Below are 19,468 nucleotides of genomic sequence, written 5' to 3'. Positions count from 1 at the left end.
ATACCACAGTAATGTCCACAAAAACACTACAGTAAATACCACAGTAATGTCCACAAAAACACTACAGTAAATACTACAGTAATGTCCACAACAACACTACAGTAAATACCACAGTAATGTCCACAACAACACTACAGTAAATACCACAGTAATGTCCACAAAAACACTACAGTAAATACTACAGTAATGTCCACAAAAACACTGTAGTCTGCAAAAACACAACACTTTTTTAAAACTATAGTAAATACTCCAGTATTTTAATTTGCATATACCCTGCCCATTCCCCTCCCCCATATCGCAATATAAGTAAGAAGCCTACATGCCAAGTATAGAATCATATTGTGTTCCCTACAAGTTGTTTAGAGAGCTGAAGTGCAGAATCTTTTTCCCTCATGTTTTCTTTTCTCATACGGACTCCAGATGTACCTACCTTCAGGTTACGGAAAATGTACTCTTCTAGTACTTCTCCAGAAGGTTTCCTGAAGGAGAAAACATCCACTTCTATGTTGAAGATAAAACACAAACACTATGGTAAATACTGCAGTACACTACAATCTGCAAAAACACTACATTAATTACTATAGAATAGTTTTATTTTACTAAAGTATTCATACTACAGTTAATTGTAAATACTACAGTATACTACAGTAAATACTACAGTATACTACAGTAAATAATACAGTAAATACTACAGTATACTACAGTATACTACAGTAAATACTACAGTAAATAATACAGTGAATACTACAGTAAAGTCTGCAATAACATGACAGTGAATACTGTAGTATTTTTTCACGAGGCGTCACATGGTCGGAAAACGACTTTAAGTATCACAGAGGGAGCCTTTGTTAAGTTTAACGGTCAATGAACTGAGCAAAATGCCACTAATATCTGTGTGTGTACACAGAGTTGCTGATGTCACTATCCTGTGTGTACACAGAGTTGCTGATGTCACTATCCTGTGTGTACAGAGACAGAGTTTCTGACAGACACTTCAAACAAGTGGATTGTCCATCCCTGAGGATTGTTCTGGATTAACTAACCAATGGGCAAAGATGAAATGGCGCCTAATGATCCACAGTCCAATCAGCCATTTGGGGCTTGGTTGCCAGAGGAGCCAATAGGGAGCTGACAGGGACAAATATGGCTGCCATTTCATCTGAGACGGAGACTCATCTTTGTATCTGTGCCATTGTAGAGTATGTGACAGCATGGGCAGAACCATTGAAGCAATCTTCATTTTTAAGCAGTCAACTTTCTTCTCCATGATTGGTTGATCCCTCCTGATGACCAGGTTGGACATGACTCCAATGAAGTTGGAAGTCCGACCCTGTTGACTACATTAAACTAGTGGAAGCTCTCAATGGCACTGCCCAATGCTAATACAGACTTTTGACCACTAGAGGCCTCTATCATTCTCTATGGAATGGCCTGATGATGGTAAATTATAATGGTAACAGACAGCTGGTCACAAGACTGGCCTTCATCTATTCCAGATTCCCTGATGAAGGAGAGAGAGAGGGAGAGAGATAGAGAGAAATATATATATATATAGAGAGAGAGGTGGAAAGAGATAGAGAGAGTGTGTGTGTGTGTGTATCTGAGCTTGTGTGTGTTTGTGTGTGTGTGTGTGAGGAGTCATCTGGGAGATCTCCATCAGCTGTAATGATGATGAGAGAATGATGTTAAGATCGCGCCCCATTACCGACTGTGGCCCTCTAGGGTGTGTCTGTGTGTATATGTGTGTATATGTGCGTGTGTGTCTGTGTGTATATGTGCGTGTGTGTGTGTGTATATGTGCGTGTATATGTGCGTGTGTGTCTGTGTGTATATGTGCGTGTGTGTCTGTGTGTAAATGTGCGTGTGCGTGTGTGTATGTGCGTGTATATGTGCGTGTGTGTCTGTGTGTATATGTGCGTGTGTGTCTGTGTGTATATGTGCGTGTGTGTCTGTGTGTATATGTGCATGTGTGTCTGTGTGTATATGTGCGTGTGTGTCTGTGTGTATATGTGCGTGTGCGTGTGTGTGTATATGTGCGTGCGTGTGTGTGTGTATATGTGCGTGTGTGTCTGTGTGTAAATGTGCGTGTGCGTGTGTGTGTGTATATGTGCGTGTGTGTGTGTGTCTGCAATCTCAGGGCTGTTGTCAAGCACTGGACTCAGTGGGAAGTCTGAATGTGCTATTTTCCCAATCATCTTAGTTTTCCCCAATGTGGTTATCTGCACATTTTCATAACCTTGCATCTAAAATAACCTGATAGAATTTTCCACCAATCAGTGGTCAAGAAAGGATAGGATAAGTAAGGTTAACAGCGAGGTCACGGCACATACATTATATATAGTATGTCTCTTAGAGAAAAGTCCTCTAGAAAGTACCTTCGGGTGGTGTGAAGTCATCTATCTGTGTGTGTGTGTGTGTGTATATGTACAGTACCAGTCAAAAGTTTGGACACACCTACTCATTCGAGGGTTTTTATTTATTTTGTACTATTTTCTACATTTTAGAATAATAGTGAGGACATCAAAACTATGAAATAACACATATGGAATCATGTAGGAACCAAAAAAGTGTTCAACAAATCAAAATATGTGATATATTTATTTATATATTCTTCAAAGTAGCCACCCTTTGCCTTGATGACAGCTTCGCACACTCTTGGCATTCTCTCAACCAGTTTCATGAGGTAGTCACCTGGAATGAATTTCAATTAACAGATGTGCCTTGTTAAAAGTTAATTTGTGTAATTTCTTTCCTTCTTAATGCATTAGAGCCAATCAGTTGTGTTGTGACAAGATAGGGGTGTTATACAGAAGATAGCCCTATTTGGTAAAATACCAAGTTCATATTATGGCAAGAACATCTCAAATAAGCAAGGAGAAATGACACTCCATCATTACTTTAAGACATGGAGGTCAGTTAATGTGGAAAATTAAGAACGTTGAAAGTTTCTTCAAGTGCAGTCGCAAAAACCATTAAGCGCTATGATGAAACTGGCTCTCATGAGGACCACCACAGGAATGGAAGACCCAGAGTTATCTCTGCTGCAGAGGATAAGTTCATTAGAGTTACCAGCCTCAGAAATTGCAGTCCAAAATAATGCTTCACAGAGTTCAAGTAACAGACACATGAATCAGAAGACTGCGTGAATCAGGCCTTCATGGTCGAATTGGTGCATAGAAACCACTACTAAAGGACACCAATAAGAAGAAAAGACTTGGTTGGGCCAAGAAACCCGAACAACGGACATTAGACCGGTGAAAATCTGTCCTTTGGTCTGATGAGTCCGAATTTGAGATTTTTGGTTCCAAGTGCTGTGTCTTTGTGAGACGCAGAGTAGATGAACGATGATCTCTGCATGTGTAGTTCCCACCGTGAAACATGGAGGAGGAGGTGTGATGGTGTGGGGATGCTTTGCTGGTGGGTGACACTGTCTGTGATTAATTTAGAATTCAAGGCACACTTAACCAGCATGGCTACCACAGTATTCTTGCAGTGATACGCCATCCCATCTGGTTTGTGCTTAGTGGGACTATCATTTGTTTTTCAACAGGACAATGACCCAACACACCTTGATGATGTGTAAGGGCTATTTGACCAAGAAGGAGAGTGCATTAGATGACCTGGCTTCCACAATCACTTGAACTCAACCCAATTGAGATGGTTTGGATGAGTTGGACCGCAGAGTGAAGGAAAAGCAGCCAACAAGTGCTCAGCATATGTGGGAATTCCTTCAAGACTGTTGGAAAAGCATTCCTGGTGTGGCTGGTTGAGAGAATGCCAATAGTGTGCAAAGCTGTCATCAAGACAAAGGGTGGCTACTTTGAAGAATCTCAAATATAAAATATATTTTGATTTGTTGAACACTTTTTTAATTACTACATGATTCCATATGTGTTATTTCATAGTTTTGATGTCTTCACTATTATTCTTCACTGTAGAAAATAATAAAAATAAAGAAAAATCCTTGAATGAGTAGGTGTGTCCAAACTTTTGACTGGTACTGTATGTATGTGTGCATTGAGGGATTGTCTTTTACAGACAAGCTGTCCCCTAAGGGCCAAATGTCCTTTTCCACTTCCTCTGTCGCCATGGCGAAATGAGCTTCTTTCCTTGAGGGACCCCTGTAGAGTGTTTATGTGTGTGTGCGTTTGTGTGTGTTTGTGCATGATTGTATGTGTGTGTGTGCACAAGATGTGTTTTCCAGGTCAGAGCGTTGTCAGGTAGGGGCCACCTCTCCTCTCTCCAGCGTTAGTTGGTTCTCTGGTGGCAGGATGAGATTGTTGTTTGTTCCAGGCATCTGTCAGAGCCTACATTAACACAGCATACAGTAACACAGCTTACAGATACACAGCCTACAGTAACACAGCCTACAGATACACAGCCTTCAGTAACACAGCCCTCAGTAACACAGCCTTCAGTTATACAGCCTACAGTAACACAGCTTACAGTACCAGTCTACAGTAACAGGCTACAGTAACACAGCTTACAGTACCACAGTCTACAGTAACACAGGCTACAGTAACACAGGCTACAGTAACACAGCCTTCAGTAATACAGCCTTCAGTAACACAGCCTACAGTAACACAGCCTACAGTAACACAGCCTACAGTTGCACAGCCTACTGTAACACAGCCTTCAGTAACACAGCCTACAGTTACACAGCCTACAGTAACACAGCCTACAGTAACACAGGCTACAGTAACACAGCCTTCAGTAAGACAGCCTTCAGTAACACAGCCTACAGTAACACAGCCTACAGTTGCACAGCCTACTGTAACACAGCCTTCAGTAACACAGCCTACAGTAACACAGCCTACAGTAACACAGGCTACAGTAACACAGCCTTCAGTAACACAGCCTACAGTTGCACAGCCTACTGTAACACAGCCTACTGTAACACAGCCTTCAGTAACACAGCCTGCAGTTACACAGTGTACAGTTACACAACCTACAGTAACACAGCCTACAGTAACACAGCCTACAGTTGCACAGCCTACTGTAACACAGCCTACTGTAACACAGCCTTCAGTAACACAGCCTACAGTAACACAGCCTACAGTAACACAGCCTACAGTTACTCAGCCTGCAGTAACACAGCCTTTAGTAACTGAGCCTACAGTTACCTATCTACAGATACACAGCCTTCAGTAACACAGCCTACAGTAATACAGCCTACAGTTACTCAGCCTGCAGTTACACAGCCTACAGTAACACAGCCTACAGTAAGTAACACAGCCTACAGTTACTCAGCCTGCAGTAACACAGCCTTTAGTAACTGAGCCTACAGTTACCTATCTACAGATACACAGCCTTCAGTAACACAGCCTACAGTAATACAGCCTACAGTTACTCAGCCTGCAGTTACACAGCCTACGGTAACACAGCCTACAGTAACACAGCCTACAGTAAGTATCACAGCCTACTGTAACACAGCCTACAGTAACTTAGCCTACAGTAACACAGCCTGCAGTTATTCAGCCTGCAGTTACACAGCCTACAGTTACTCAGCCTGCAGTTACACAGCCTACAGTAACACAGCCTACTGCAACACAGCCTACAGTTACTCAGCCTACTGTACCACTAACTAACTACAGTAACACTAACTACAGTAACACTAACTAACTACAGTACCACTAACTACAGTAACACTAACTACAGTAACACTAACTACAGTACCACTAACCAACTACAGTAACACTAACCAACTACAGTAACACTAACTAACTACAGTACCACTAACCAACTACAGTACCACTAACCAACTACAGTAACGCTCACCAACTACAGCACCACTAACCAACTACAGTACCACTAACCAACTACAGTACCACTAACTACAGTACCACTAACTAACTACAGTAACACTTACTAACTACAGTACCATTAACTAACTACAGTAACACTAACTACAGCATCACTAACCAACTACAGTAACACTAACCAACTACAGTAAAACTAACTACAGTACCACTAACTAACTACAGTAACACTAACCAACAACAGTACCACTAACTAACTACAGTAACACTTACTATAGTACCACTAACCAACTACAGTACCACTAACCAACTACAGTAACACTAACTACAGTACCACTAACTAACTACAGTAACACTAACCAACTACAGTAATACTAACTACAGTAACACTAACTACAGTAACACTAACTAACTACAGTACCACTAACTAACTACAGTAACACTAACTACAGTAACACTAACTATCTACAGTACCACTAACTAACTAACTACAGTACCACTAACTAGCTACAGTACCACTGACTAACTACAGTAACACTAACTACAGTAACACTAACTATCTACAGTACCACCAACTAACTACAGTACCACTAACTAACTACAGTAACACTAACTACAGTAACACTAACTATCTACAGTACCACTAACTAACTAACTAACTAACTAACTAACTAACTAACTAACTACAGTACCACTAACTATCTACAGTACCACTAACTAACTAACTAACTAACTAACTAACTAACTAACTAACTAACTAACTAACTACAGTACCACTAACTAACTACAGTACCACTAACTAACTACAGTACCACTAACTAACTAACTAACTAACTAACTAACTACAGTACCACTAACTATCTACAGTACCACTAACTAACTAACTAACTAACTAACTAACTAACTATCTACAGTACCACTAACTAACTACAGTACCACTAACTAACTACAGTACCACTAACTAACTACAGTACCACTAACTAACTACAGTACCACTGACTAACTTCGCTAAGCTTGCTGTCTGGGTGTCAATAAAATGACTTGATCTCCACTCTGTCTGTCTCTGACATATGGCTCCGTTTTCTCTCATAATTAGCACCCAAACAGGCTCAGTTATAGTTGTAGCTTTTGTCTTGGAGCCTCAAACATCTAATAACTGTTGCTCAGTTTTTAATTTGTTTCTGCATTAATCACTGAAGTGTTCGGGAATTATGCAGTTGGTTTCACATGGTTTATAAAATCTAAATATGATTCATCGCTACAATGGTGAAGAAGTTGCAAAACAGCTTTCAGAGTGTGTGTAAAATGAATTGTGTGTGTGTGTGTGCTTGTGTGTGTGTGTATCTTTGTGTGCATATCTGTGCAGTGTCTCTGTGCAGTCTCTGTGTGTATCTCTGTGTGTGTCTCTGTGCAGTGTCTCTGTGCAGTCTCTGTGTGTATCTCTGTGTGTATCTCTGTGTGTATCTCTGTGCAGTCTCTGTGCGTATCTCTGTGTGTATCTCTGTGTGTGTTTGCAGAGTTACCTCTGTTGGTGGCCTTGGTTTAAGCCTCCCGGTGCTCCTCTAAAATACCTCTCCACCAACAGCCAGTGAATAATTTAGCCATGTTTAAAAAGAATGAGCCATGATCCACCATGTACATGACCTGGCTTTCACTGGTCCCCCTCCCACGGGAACTGACTCCAAATGTGTGTGTCTCTCTCTCTCTCTCTCTCTCTCTCTCTCTCTCTCTCTCTCTCTCCTCTCACTTTCCATCCTCTCTCTCTCTCTCTCTTTCTCTCTCTCTCTCTCTCTCTCTCCTTCCTCTCATCCTCCCTGGTTGGCTGTTCTCTTCACCTCTCTTCCTTCAGGTCATCAAGTCAAAGATTATTGGTCACATACACAGTGTAGCAGTTAATTTTTTTGCCACATTTTTTGCAGTTTAACTTTTTTTACTCTGTACAGGCTTCCTTTTCACGTCGTCAATTAGTTTAGTATTGTAGTGTAACTACAATGTTGTTGATCCCTCCTCAGTTTTCTCCTCACAGCCATTAAGCTCTGTAACTGTTTTAAAGCCACCATTGGCCTCATGGTGAAATCTCTGAGCAGTTTCCTTCCTCTCCGGCAACTGAGTTAGGATGGACGCCTGTATCTTTGTAGTGACTGGCTGTATTGATACACCATCCAAAGTGTAATAATAACTTCACCATGCTCAAAGGGATATTCAATGTCTGCTTTTCTATTTTAACCCATCTACCAATAGGTGCAGTTCTTTGCGAGGTATTGGAAAACCTCCCTGGTCTTTGTGGTTGAATCTGTGTTTGAAATTCACTGCTCCATTGAGGGACCTTACAGATAATTTTATGTATGGGGTGCAGAGATGAGGAGGTCATTCAAAAATCCTATTTAACAATATTATTGCACACTGAGTGAGTCCTTGCATCTTATTATGTAACTTGTTAAGCAACATTTTTACTCCTGAATGTATTTAGTCTTAACAAAGGGGTCATAACAAAGGGGTTGAATACTTATTGACTCAATACATTTCAGCTTTTCATTTATAATGTGTTTGTAAAAATGTCTAAAAACACAATTCCACTTTGACATTGTGGGGTATTAAATTCAGGCTGCATTTTAAATTCAGGCTCTAACACAACACAATCAGTGGAGGCTGCTGAGGGGAGGACAGCTCATAATAAAGAACTGAGCCAATGGAATGGCATCAAACACATGGAAACCATGGAAACCATGTGTTTGATGTATTTGATACAAATCCACTTATTCCACTCCAGTCATTACCACTATGTCACGCCCTGGTCAAAGTATTTTGTGTTTATCTTCATTTATTTTGGTCAGGCCAGGGTGTGGCATGGGTTTTTGTATGTGGTGTGTTGGGATTGTAGCTTAGTGGGGTGTTCTAGTGAAGTCTATGGCTGTCTGAAGTGGTTCTCAATCAGAGGCAGGTGTTTATCGTTGTCTCTGATTGGGAACCATATTTAGGCAGCCATATTCTTTGGGTGTTTTGTGGGTGATTGTCCTTAGTATCATGATGTCCTTGTTCTGTGTTAGTTTACACAAGTATAGGCTGTTTCGGTTTTACGTTCATTCCGTTTATTGTTTTGGTAGTGTTGGTAGTGTTGGTAGTGTTGGTAGTGTTGGTAGTGTTGGTAGTGTTGGTAGTGTTGGTAGTGTTGGCAGTGTTTGTGTTTAGTGTGTTTTTTCATTAAACATGAATCGTAATCTACACGCCGCATTTTGGTCCGACTCTCCTTCAACCGAAGAAAGCCGTTACAGAATCACCCACCACAACAGGACCAAGCGGCGTGGTAACGGGCAACAGCAGCGTAAAGAGGAATGGACATGGGAGGATGTTTTGGATGGCAAGGGCTGTTACACTTGGGAGGAGATACTGGCTGGAAGAGATCGCCTCCTATGGGAACAGGTGGAGGCACTTAGGAGAGCAGAGGCAGCCGGAGAGAGGAATCGGCGATACTACGAGGGAACACGGTTGGCAAGGAAGCCCGGGAGTCAGCCCCAAAAATTTCTTGGGGGGGGGGGCTCACAGGGAGTATGGCTACGCCAGGTAGGAGACCTGCGCAAACTCCCTGTGCTTACCGGGGGCTAGAGAGACCGGACAGGCACCGTGTTATGCTGTGGTGCGCACGGTGTCTATCGGCCGGGCTAGAGTGAGCATCGAGCCAAGTGCCATGAAGCCGGCTCTACGCATCTGGTCTCCAGTGCGTCTCCTTGGGCCGGCTTACATGGCACCAGCCTTGCGCTCGGTGTCTCCGGTTCGCCTGCATAGCCCAGTACGGGCTATTCCACCCCGCCGCACTGGCAGGGCGACCGAGAGCATTCAACCAGGTAAGGTTGGGCAGGCTCGGTGCTCAAGAGCTCCAGTGCGCCTGCACGGTCCAGTCTACCCAGTACCACCTCCACGCACCAGCCCTCCGGTAGCAGCTCCCCGCACCAGGCTTCCTGTGCGTGTCCTCGGCCCAGTACCACCAGTGCCAGCACCACGCATCAGGCCTACAGTGCGCCTCGCCTGTCCAGCGCTGCCAGAGCCTTCCTCCTCTTCAGCGCTGCCGGAGTCTCCCGCCTGTTTAGCGCTGCCAGAGCCTTCCGCTTCTACAGCGCTGCCGGAGTCTCCCGCCTGTTCAGAACTGCCAGTCTGCATGGAGCTGCCAGTCTGCATGGAGCTGCCAGTCTGCATGGAGCTGCCAGTCTGCATGGAGCTGCCAGTCTGCATGGAGCTGCCAGTCTGCATGGAGCTGCCAGTCTGCATAGAGCTGCCAGTCTGCATAGAGCTGCCAGTCTGCATAGAGCTGCCAGTCTGCATAGAGCTGCCAGTCTGCATAGAGCTGCCAGTCTGCAGGATGCCGCCAAAGCTGCCAGTCTGCAAGGAGCCGCCAGAGCTGCCAGTCTGCAGGATGCCGCCAAAGCTGCCAGTCTGCAAGGAGCCGCCAGAGCCGCCAGTCTGCAAGGAGCCGCCAGAGCCGCCAGTCAGCATGGAGCAGCCAGGGCCGCCAGTCAGCATGGAGCAGCCAGAGCCGCCAGTCAGCATGGAGCAGCCAGAGTCGCCAGTCAGCATGGAGCAGCCAGTCAGCATGGAGCAGCCAGTCAGCATGGAGCAGCCAGAGCTGCCAGTCAGCATGGAGCATCCAGAGTTGCCAGTCAGCATGGAGCAGCTAGTCAGCATGGAGCAGCCAGTCAGCATGGAGCAGCCAGTCAGCATGGAGCATCCAGAGTTGCCAGTCAGCATGGAGCAGCCAGAACTGCCAGTCAGCCAGACTCTTCCAGATCTGCCAGTCAGCCAGACTCTTCCAGATCTGCCAGTCAGCCAGACTCTTCCAGATCTGCCAGTCAGCCAGACTCTTCCAGATCTGCCAGTCAACCAGACTCTTCCAGATCTGCCAGTCAACCAGACTCTTCCAGATCTGCCAGTCAACCAGACTCTTCCAGATCTGCCAGTCAACCAGGATCTGCCAGAACCGCCAGCCAGCCAGGATCTGCCGGATTCAACTACCTGCCAGAGCTTCCTCTCAGTCCCGAGCTGCCCCTCAGTCCCGAGCTGCCCCTCAGTCCCGAGCTGCCCCTCAGTCCCGAGCTGCCCCCCAGTCACAACAACATCCTCTATCCAATTCCTGATGAACGCAGTCACAACAACATCCTCTATCCACTTCCTGATGAACCCAGTCACAACAACATCCTCTATCCAATTCTAAGACACTGTGTACAACTTCTACTCACTGAAGAAAGGAAAGAGAGAATCTTAAAAGAGATAAAAGGCTGGGTTTCTGAGTCTCCCCGGTGTAAGTTCACCTCATGCTCACCCCATACAGTCTCTTCACAACCTCTCTCTCTCTCTCTCTCTCCCTCACTCCTCTCCCTCTCTCCTCTCTATCTCTCCTCTCTCTCTCTCTCTCTCTCTGCTCTCCTGTGAAGCTCAGCCCTGCGTGTCTGCAGCTGTTCTGTAGGAAAAGTGTCACAGTGCTGAAGTGTTCCCCTAGTGATGGAAGAGACAGATATTCTGTGGGAAGAGGTGTCACAGTGCTGAAGTGCTCCCCTAGTGATGGGGGAAACAGGAAGACAGGTGTCCAATAGGAAAAGGTGACACAGGGTTCCTGGTGATGTGTTCATCCATAGTGACAGTGGAAGGCAGAAACAAGAAGATACTCTTCCACTTCTGACCACTATTAATATGTTATTTCCCAACGTGGTGTACCCTGGGCCCTTCCCCATATATTACAGTTATACTGTACTTATAAGACAGCGCGACCCTGTCCTTCCACTCTGTCCAACCTTACCCCTTTCCCATAATATACAGCTGTTGTACTGTACAAAACAAGCAATCCTGTCTTCCCTAACTCTCCATTCTTACCTCCCCTCTAGTGACAGTTGTATTGTACTCAATCATATGAGACTTTTAACACATATGAGACCTTTCCCCACTCTGTGTGACCTCCCACCTTCCCTATAAATGAGAGGAGTACTGTACTTACAGTATGTAAGACAAGAGACTCTTTCTAATCTTTCCCCATAAAGAAGGGTTTTACTACACATACTATATGAGACAGACATCCTCTCCTCCCACCCTGTGTGGCCTAACCTCCCTTCCACTGTAAAGTGCTGCATGATAAGTGTGTGTTGTAGTAGTCTATAACAACCCACTCAGAGGGTCCCTCTGCCTCTTGGTTTTGTATGGCATAGTGGTTAGGTACACAAATAATACCCAGTATAGTACGATGGGTGCCAGTTGTAATCACACACTCAACCACACGGTCACTGTGTGAGTGCGCAACCTGCTCTCAGGGCAATTCATAGGTAAGGCTGTATGCGTCATATACTACTGTATACTGAAACTAGAGCCAGGACCGGCCATGAACCCCGGTACCTGGTGGTGTTAATGTACCAGCACTTGGTAGAGAGGTGTTAACGTACCAATGTGGTTGAAAGCCTCCAGGCCTGGACCCCATCATCAATATTCACTCAGGACCTGGAGAGGAACAGATAAAATATTAATCACCAACCTCTCCTCTACTCTCCTACCTTCCATTCTGCTTTTCTCTCCTCCTCCTCCTCCTTCTCCTCTTCCTCTTCCCCTTCCTCTTCTTCCTTCTCCTCCTCTTTCTCTTCTTCCCCTTCCTGTTCTTCCTCCTCCTCCTCTTCTTCCTCCTCCTCCTCCCCCTTCTCCTCTTCCTCTTTCTGTTCTTCCTCCTCCTCCTCCTCCTCCTCTTTCTCTTCCCCTTTCTGTTCTTCCTCCTCCTCCTCTTCCTCTTCCCCTTCCTCTTCTTCCTCTTCCTCCACTTCTTCTTCTTTCATCGCTGTGTGCATACCAAATGGCACCCTATTCAGTACACAGTGCATTCAGAAAGTATTTTAGACCCCTTGACTTTTTACACATTTTTAGAATAAAGAGGTAGCACAGATGTTACAGCCTTATTCTAAAAATAAAACAGTTTTGTGATCAATCTACACACACTACTCCATAATGACAAACCGAAGACCGGTTTTTAGACATTTTAACAAATTAATAAACAATTAAAAACAGCAAGACTTTATATACATACGTATTCAGACCCTTTGCTATGAGACTCGAAATGGAGCTCAGATGCATCCTGTTTCCATTGATCATCCTTGAGATGTTCCTACAACTTGATTGGAGTCCACCTGTGGTGAATTCAATTGATTGGACATGACTGATTCAAGCTAGCTAAATAGGCTAAGGGTAATAACAAACTTTTTACAGCTAGCTAGCTAATAGTATCTGTATCACATCCGGCCGTGATTGGGAGTCCCATAGGGCGGTGCACAATTGGCCCAGCGTCATCGGGGTTTGGCCGGAGTAGGTTGTCATTGTAAATACAAACTTGTTCTTAACTGACTTGCCTAGTTAAATGAAGGTTAAATAAAAAATAAAAAAATAAGATAGTGCAGCAGCCCCAACGGTAAACTTGACCCTGCCCGTATAAATATTACAGGTGGAGGTGTATCATGTTATTACGTAGCCTACCACAGAGATGACAGATGAGAAGTTTCCCCCCCCCTCTTTTTATGGATTCCCAAAGGAGTCATACCTAACCGCCCAGTGGCTTTCCATAGCCCCACTACACACACGGTTCTGCACCCTGTCCGTGCTGATACAGCGCAGTGGAGAAACATATATATATTTTTTGCCAACCTGTCACTCAATCATTTAAACTTTTTATATTGGGAGATAAAACTAAAACTGGGGCTACAATTTTAACCGGGACTCCTATCAACATTCTTGTTTGAGAAATTGCTCTCTGCCAAGAAGCTATTTATGTTTCTTTTTGAACATTTAAATTTAAAACGGTCACAGGTACTTAATTGTTACCCAGAAATGATTTGATAGTAAAAATAAGAAAAACAGCTGCATTGGGCCTTTAAGGAAAAAAAATGTCACTGCTGGTTCTCAATGCTCAATTAAAATAATGTCCTTGTGAACAAGAGGATGGAATGATTATTAATAATATATACGTGACCAAGAGGATGGAATGATTATTAATAATATATGTGTGTCATGGCAGATTTCCTCCTCCTCCTCTGAAGAGGTGAAACAAGGATCGGACCAATACCCAGCGTGGTCGGTGTCCATGGTTTTTAATAAGAAAAACTAAACATGAACACAAATACAAAATAATATAGTGAGCTCGCAACGAAACAGTCCCGTGTGGCACAAACACTGACACAGGAAACAATCACCCACAAAATACCCAAAGCATATGGCTGCCTAAATATGGTTCCCAATCAGAGACAACGATAAACAGCTGCCTCTGATTGAGAACCAATCCAGGCAACCATAGACTTACATAAACACCTAGAATGAACACTACCCCATAAATCTACAAAAACCCCTAGACAGTACAAACACCCTAGATGAGACAAAAACCATACATCACTCATGTCACACCCTGACCTAACCAAAATAATAAAGAAATCAAAGATAACTAAGGCCAGGGCGCGACAATGTGACCAAGAGGAATGATTATTACTAATGTTAATACAATGTGTTCAGAAAGTATTCAGACCCCTTCCTTTTTAAACATTTTGTTACGTTACAGCCTTATTCTAAAAAGAAAACCATTTTGTCATCAATCTACCCCTTAATGACAAAGCGAAAACAGGTTTTTAGACATTTTTATCAAATGAATAAACAATTAAAAACTGTAGTACCTTATATACATACATATTCAGACCCTTTGCTATGAGACTCAAAATTGATATTTCTACAACTTGATTAGGAGTCCACCTGTGGTAAATTCAATTGATTGGACATGATTTGGAAAAGCACACACCTGTCTATGTAAGGTCCCACAGTTGACAGTGCATATCAGAGCAAAATCCAAGCCATGAGGTCAAAGGAATTGTCCATAGAGCTCCGAGACAGGATTGTGTGGAGGCACAGATCTGGGGAAGGGTACCAAAACATTTCTGCAGCATTAAAGGTCCTCAAGAACACAATGGCCTCCATCATTCTTAAATGGGGGAAGATTGGAACCACCAAGACTCTTCCTAGAGTTGGCTGCCCGGCCAAACTGAGCAATTGGTGGAGAAGGGCCTTGGTCAGGGAGGTGACCAAGAACCCAATGGTCACTCTGACAGAGCTCTAGAGTCCCTCTGTGGAGATGGGAGAACCTTCCAGAAGGATAACCATCTCTTCAGCACTCCACCAATCAGACCTTTATGGTAGAATGGCCAGACGGAAGCCACTCCTCAGTAAAAGGCACATGACAGACCACTTGGAGTTTGCCAAAAGGCACCTAAAGAACTCTCAGACCATGAGAAACAAGATTATCTGGTCTGAGAAACCAACTCTTTGGCTTGAATGCCAAGCTTCATGTCTGGAGGAAACCTGGCACCATCCCTACGGTGAAGCATGGTGGTGGCAGCATCATGCTGTGGGGATGTTTTTCAGCGGCAGGGACTGCGAGACTAGTCAGGATTGAGGGAAAGATGAACGGAGCAAAGTACAAAGAGATCCTTGACGAAGCCCTGCTATAGCTGCTCAGCGATGCTCCCCTCCAATCTGACAGAGCTTGAGAGGATCTGCAGAGTATAATGGGAGAAACTCCCCAAATAAAGGTGTGCCAAACTTGTAGCGTCATACCCATGAAGACTCAAGGCTGTAATCGCTGCCAAAGGTGTTTCAACAAAGTACTGAGTAAAGGGTCTGAATACTTCTGTAAATGTGATCTTTTTCTGTATTTTTTTTCTTCTAAATTTGAAAAAAAATATAGAAACCTGTTTTTGCTTTGTCATTAAGTGGTATTGTGTGTTGATTGATGAGGGGGGAAAAATCAATGTAATCAATTTTAGAATAAGGCTGTTATGTAAGAAAACATGGGAAAAATGAAGGGATCTGAAAACTTTCCAAATGCACTGTAGTAGGAAATAAGTAATGAAGGGATTTATCCTAAATGGCACCATATTCCCTATTTAGAGCACTACTTTTAAACCAGTGCATATAGGTTGTGCTCTGGTTAAAAATAGTGCCCTAAATAGGGAATAGGGTGCCATTTAGGAGAAATCCCTTCATTTCTTCTTCCTCAACTGAAGGAGGGAAGAGCTGTGGTTGTGGAGAGGAGGGTTCAGTATTCAGTTATTCAGCGTTCCTATGGGGTCTGTTGGGTTAAGGGTTAAGTAGTAACAAGGACACAACCACTAAGAAATGGCTCCTGTCAAGGAGGATCTCAACTGGGAAACAAGGTAGGGCAGACAAAACAATGACAAGCAAAAAATTACATGGTATGGAAATTACTTTTATTAACTTCATTTGCAAAGCAGGATATCCATCCCATTGTAGCACATGGGCAGCCACGTGTGGTACTACTTCTAAAGCACCTGAAGGGTTATGGCACTACAAGAAATGCAAAAAAATAAAAAATAAATCCTCAATAGATTTGTACTACATAGCATTCATTTCCCCCCATAATATATATGGTACTATTAAACCTAGTGAAATTGACCGTAGCAAATTCCCATTTGTTTCCCGTTTCCGCCATCTAGTGTTGAATATTTTGACGTCGGCTACGCAATTCCTGCGTAAAATACGTGATAAACGCGTAGGTCAAATGTGGGTGGGAGATCTGCGTTTCCTGTACCGCTACATTGTAACTGATCATCAAATTACAATGTAAATCCTAATCGGAACATTATTTTTCAAACGCAGAACATATCATTCATGTCATATCCATCACCTGGAATACCGGGTGGCAATTAAACAACGAATACATGGTTTGCGGTCTAAATATCAGGCGCTGTCACATTGACAGCGGTAGGATATCCGGAAAACTTGAGGGAGGTTTGCACGAGCCATTGCGGTGTTGACGTAAGAGCTAAAGCCTTTTCAACCGATGTCTAAGGTGCGGTGACATATTTAAATTATATATTTTATTATGAATACCATGCATGCCAAATAATATGTTTCTGAGTTGTGTTAATTAGTACGTCACTGACAGACTAAGGGCATATGTAAAGAATTACGTATGTATGTGGCTATATGATAAGTGTATGATGATAAGGGTAACGTGCAATCTATCTATTATGTCTAGTGTGTAATGTACAGTGTCTATTTTGTATACAGCAGTGCTGTGTGTCTAAGACAATTTGGGACAATAAAGTTAATTCTGTCCTATTATATAGGTATGTAATGTGGTATGTTATGATAGCTTTATGTCAGGTTTTTGGTCCCAGTCGATCAGTGCATTAAGGCATTGTCATAATGCGTGTTCAATACCTTGAATCACAAACATATTTTTAGGAAACCCTGGTATCATTATCTCTGTGACTTTAGAGTTCATGGTGATAATGTTTAGTGTTCTGTATTGGGAAGATGATCATGAGATGACTAGTCAAGCTGTAATGTACCTGTTTCTCATCCATTATTCATTGCATTGTACCAGGACCCTCCTCCAAGGTGACATACATCCAATCACAGACTAGCATGGGAGAAGATGGACATTCCAGCTGCCAATCAGAGCTACGGACATGGCGGGCAGCCCAGGGTGTGTCATAATGGCTGGTCAGCAACCACACCCCCAACCGGTCTTGGATGTACCTCTGCCCAAGGACTCTCCAGTGACCCTCTACCCAGCTTACAGGTTCTGAACCTGGGCCCAGCCTCACACCAGAGTCCCTCTAAAAACATCCCTCAATCCATGGCTCAGTTACAGTACTCACACCAGGGCTGTCTCAGCAGTCTTCCTACGCCCCCATTTAGGAACCAATCACCTTCAGCTCTTATACCATGCCTGAATCAAGAGCCTCACATACCACATGTACACATGGGTAATTATATTTCCTACAACATTCCTCCACCATCAACACACCTCCCTCTGAAACAAGGTCCGCCAGCTAGTGGGCCTCCATCCACGATACCGTCTTCAAACCAGGGTCCCCAGAATACTGTCTCTCCTCCAGTCTCTTCCTCTCCTCCATATCCTCCATATCCGTCTTCAAACCAGGGTCCCCAGAATACTGTCTCTCCTCCAGTCTCTTCCTCTCCTCCATATCCTCCATATCCGTCTTCAAACCAGGGTCCCCAGAATACTGTCTCTCCTCCAGTCTCTTCCTCCCCACCATATCCGTATGCAAACCAAGGCTTTGTGAATGGCCCTCCTGTGACGTTGACAAGTCCAAACCAAGGCTTTGTGAATGGCCCTTCTGTGACATTGACAAGTCCAAACCAAGGCTTTGTGAATGGCCCTCCTGTGACATTGACAAGTCCAAACCAAGGCTTTGTGAATGGCCCTCCTGTGACATTGACAAGTCCAAACCAAGGCTTTGTGAATGGCCCTGCAGTGACGTTGACAAGTCCAAACCAAGGCTTTGTGAATGGCCCTCCTGTGAGGTTGACAAGTCCAAACCAAGGCTTTGTGAATGGCCCTCCTGTGATGTTGACAAGACCAAACCAAGGACCTCCCAACAGCAGTTTTTCCTCCATGTCACCATGTGGGAGCCAGAGCCAACAGTGTTCACACCCGTATCCTCCACAACTCACCTCACCAGTCCAGCAGCAACCTCAATGGGCCCTGCCTCAGCAACACTATAGTCACAGTGGTAAACTATACACTAACACACAAACAGAGTCACAGTGGTAATCTATACACTAACATACAAACAGAGTCACAGTGGTAATCTATACACCAACACACAAACAGAGTCAGGTGGTAATCTATACACTAACATACAAACAGAGTCAGGTGGTAATCTATACACTAACACAAACAGAGTCAGGTGGTAATCTATACACTAACAAGCAAACGGAGTCAGGTGGTAATCTATACACTAACATACAAACAGAGTCACAGTGGTAATCTATACACTAACATACAAACAGAGTCAGGTGGTAATCTATACACTAACATACAAACAGAGTCAGGTGGTAATCTATACACTAACACAAACAGAGTCAGGTGGTAATCTATACACTAACAAGCAAACAGAGTCAGGTGGTAATCTATACACTAACATATAAACAGAGTCACAGTGGTAATCTATACACTAACATGCAAACAGAGTCACAGTGGTAATCTATACACTAACACACAAACAGAGTCAGGTGGTAATCTATACACTAACATACAAACAGAGTCAGGTGGTAATCTATACACTAACACAAACAGAGTCAGGTGGTAATCTATACACTAACAAGCAAACGGAGTCAGGTGGTAATCTATACACTAACATACAAACAGAGTCACAGTGGTAATCTATACACTAACATGCAAACAGAGTCACAGTGGTAATATATACACTAACACGCAAACAGAGTCAGGTGGTAATCTATACACTAACATGCAAACAGAGTCACAGTGGTAATATATACACTAACACGCAAACAGAGTCACAGTGGTAATCTATACACTAACATGCAAACAGAGTCACAGTGGTAATCTATACACTAACATACAAACAGAGTCACAGTGGTAATCTATACACTAACATACAAACAGAGTCAGGTGGTAATCTATACACTAACACAAACAGAGTCACAGTGGTAATATATACACTAACACGCAAACAGAGTCAGGTGGTAATCTATACACTAACATACAAACAGAGTCAGGTGGTAATCTATACACTAACATACAAACAGAGTCAGGTGGTAATCTATACACTAACACACAAACAGAGTCAGGTGGTAATCTATACACTAACACACAAACAGAGTCAGGTGGTAATCTATACACTAACACACAAACAGAG

At 43.5% G+C, this 19,468-nt stretch overlaps 1 protein-coding gene across 1 annotated transcript in view; it reads left to right on the top strand.

Moving 5' to 3' along the window:
• The first annotated feature begins 16,317 nt into the window (after positions 1-16,317).
• Positions 16,318-19,468, top strand: part of si:dkey-13n15.2 (protein transport protein Sec24C) — a 35,322-nt gene continuing 32,171 nt past the window's right edge. The window contains exons 1-2 of the mRNA XM_036936374.1: positions 16,318-16,623; positions 17,164-18,319. Coding sequence (XP_036792269.1) covers positions 17,215-18,319 — 1,105 coding nt within the window. The 5' untranslated portion in view covers positions 16,318-16,623; positions 17,164-17,214. The remainder of the gene's footprint in view (positions 16,624-17,163; positions 18,320-19,468) is intronic.

This window comes from Oncorhynchus mykiss, chromosome 11 (genome assembly GCF_013265735.2).
Source record: "Oncorhynchus mykiss isolate Arlee chromosome 11, USDA_OmykA_1.1, whole genome shotgun sequence".
In the NCBI taxonomy this organism is placed as follows: Eukaryota; Metazoa; Chordata; class Actinopteri; order Salmoniformes; family Salmonidae; genus Oncorhynchus; species Oncorhynchus mykiss.
The sequence above is the reverse complement of the archived record's forward strand: the minus strand, read 5'-3'. Positions and strand labels throughout refer to the sequence as shown.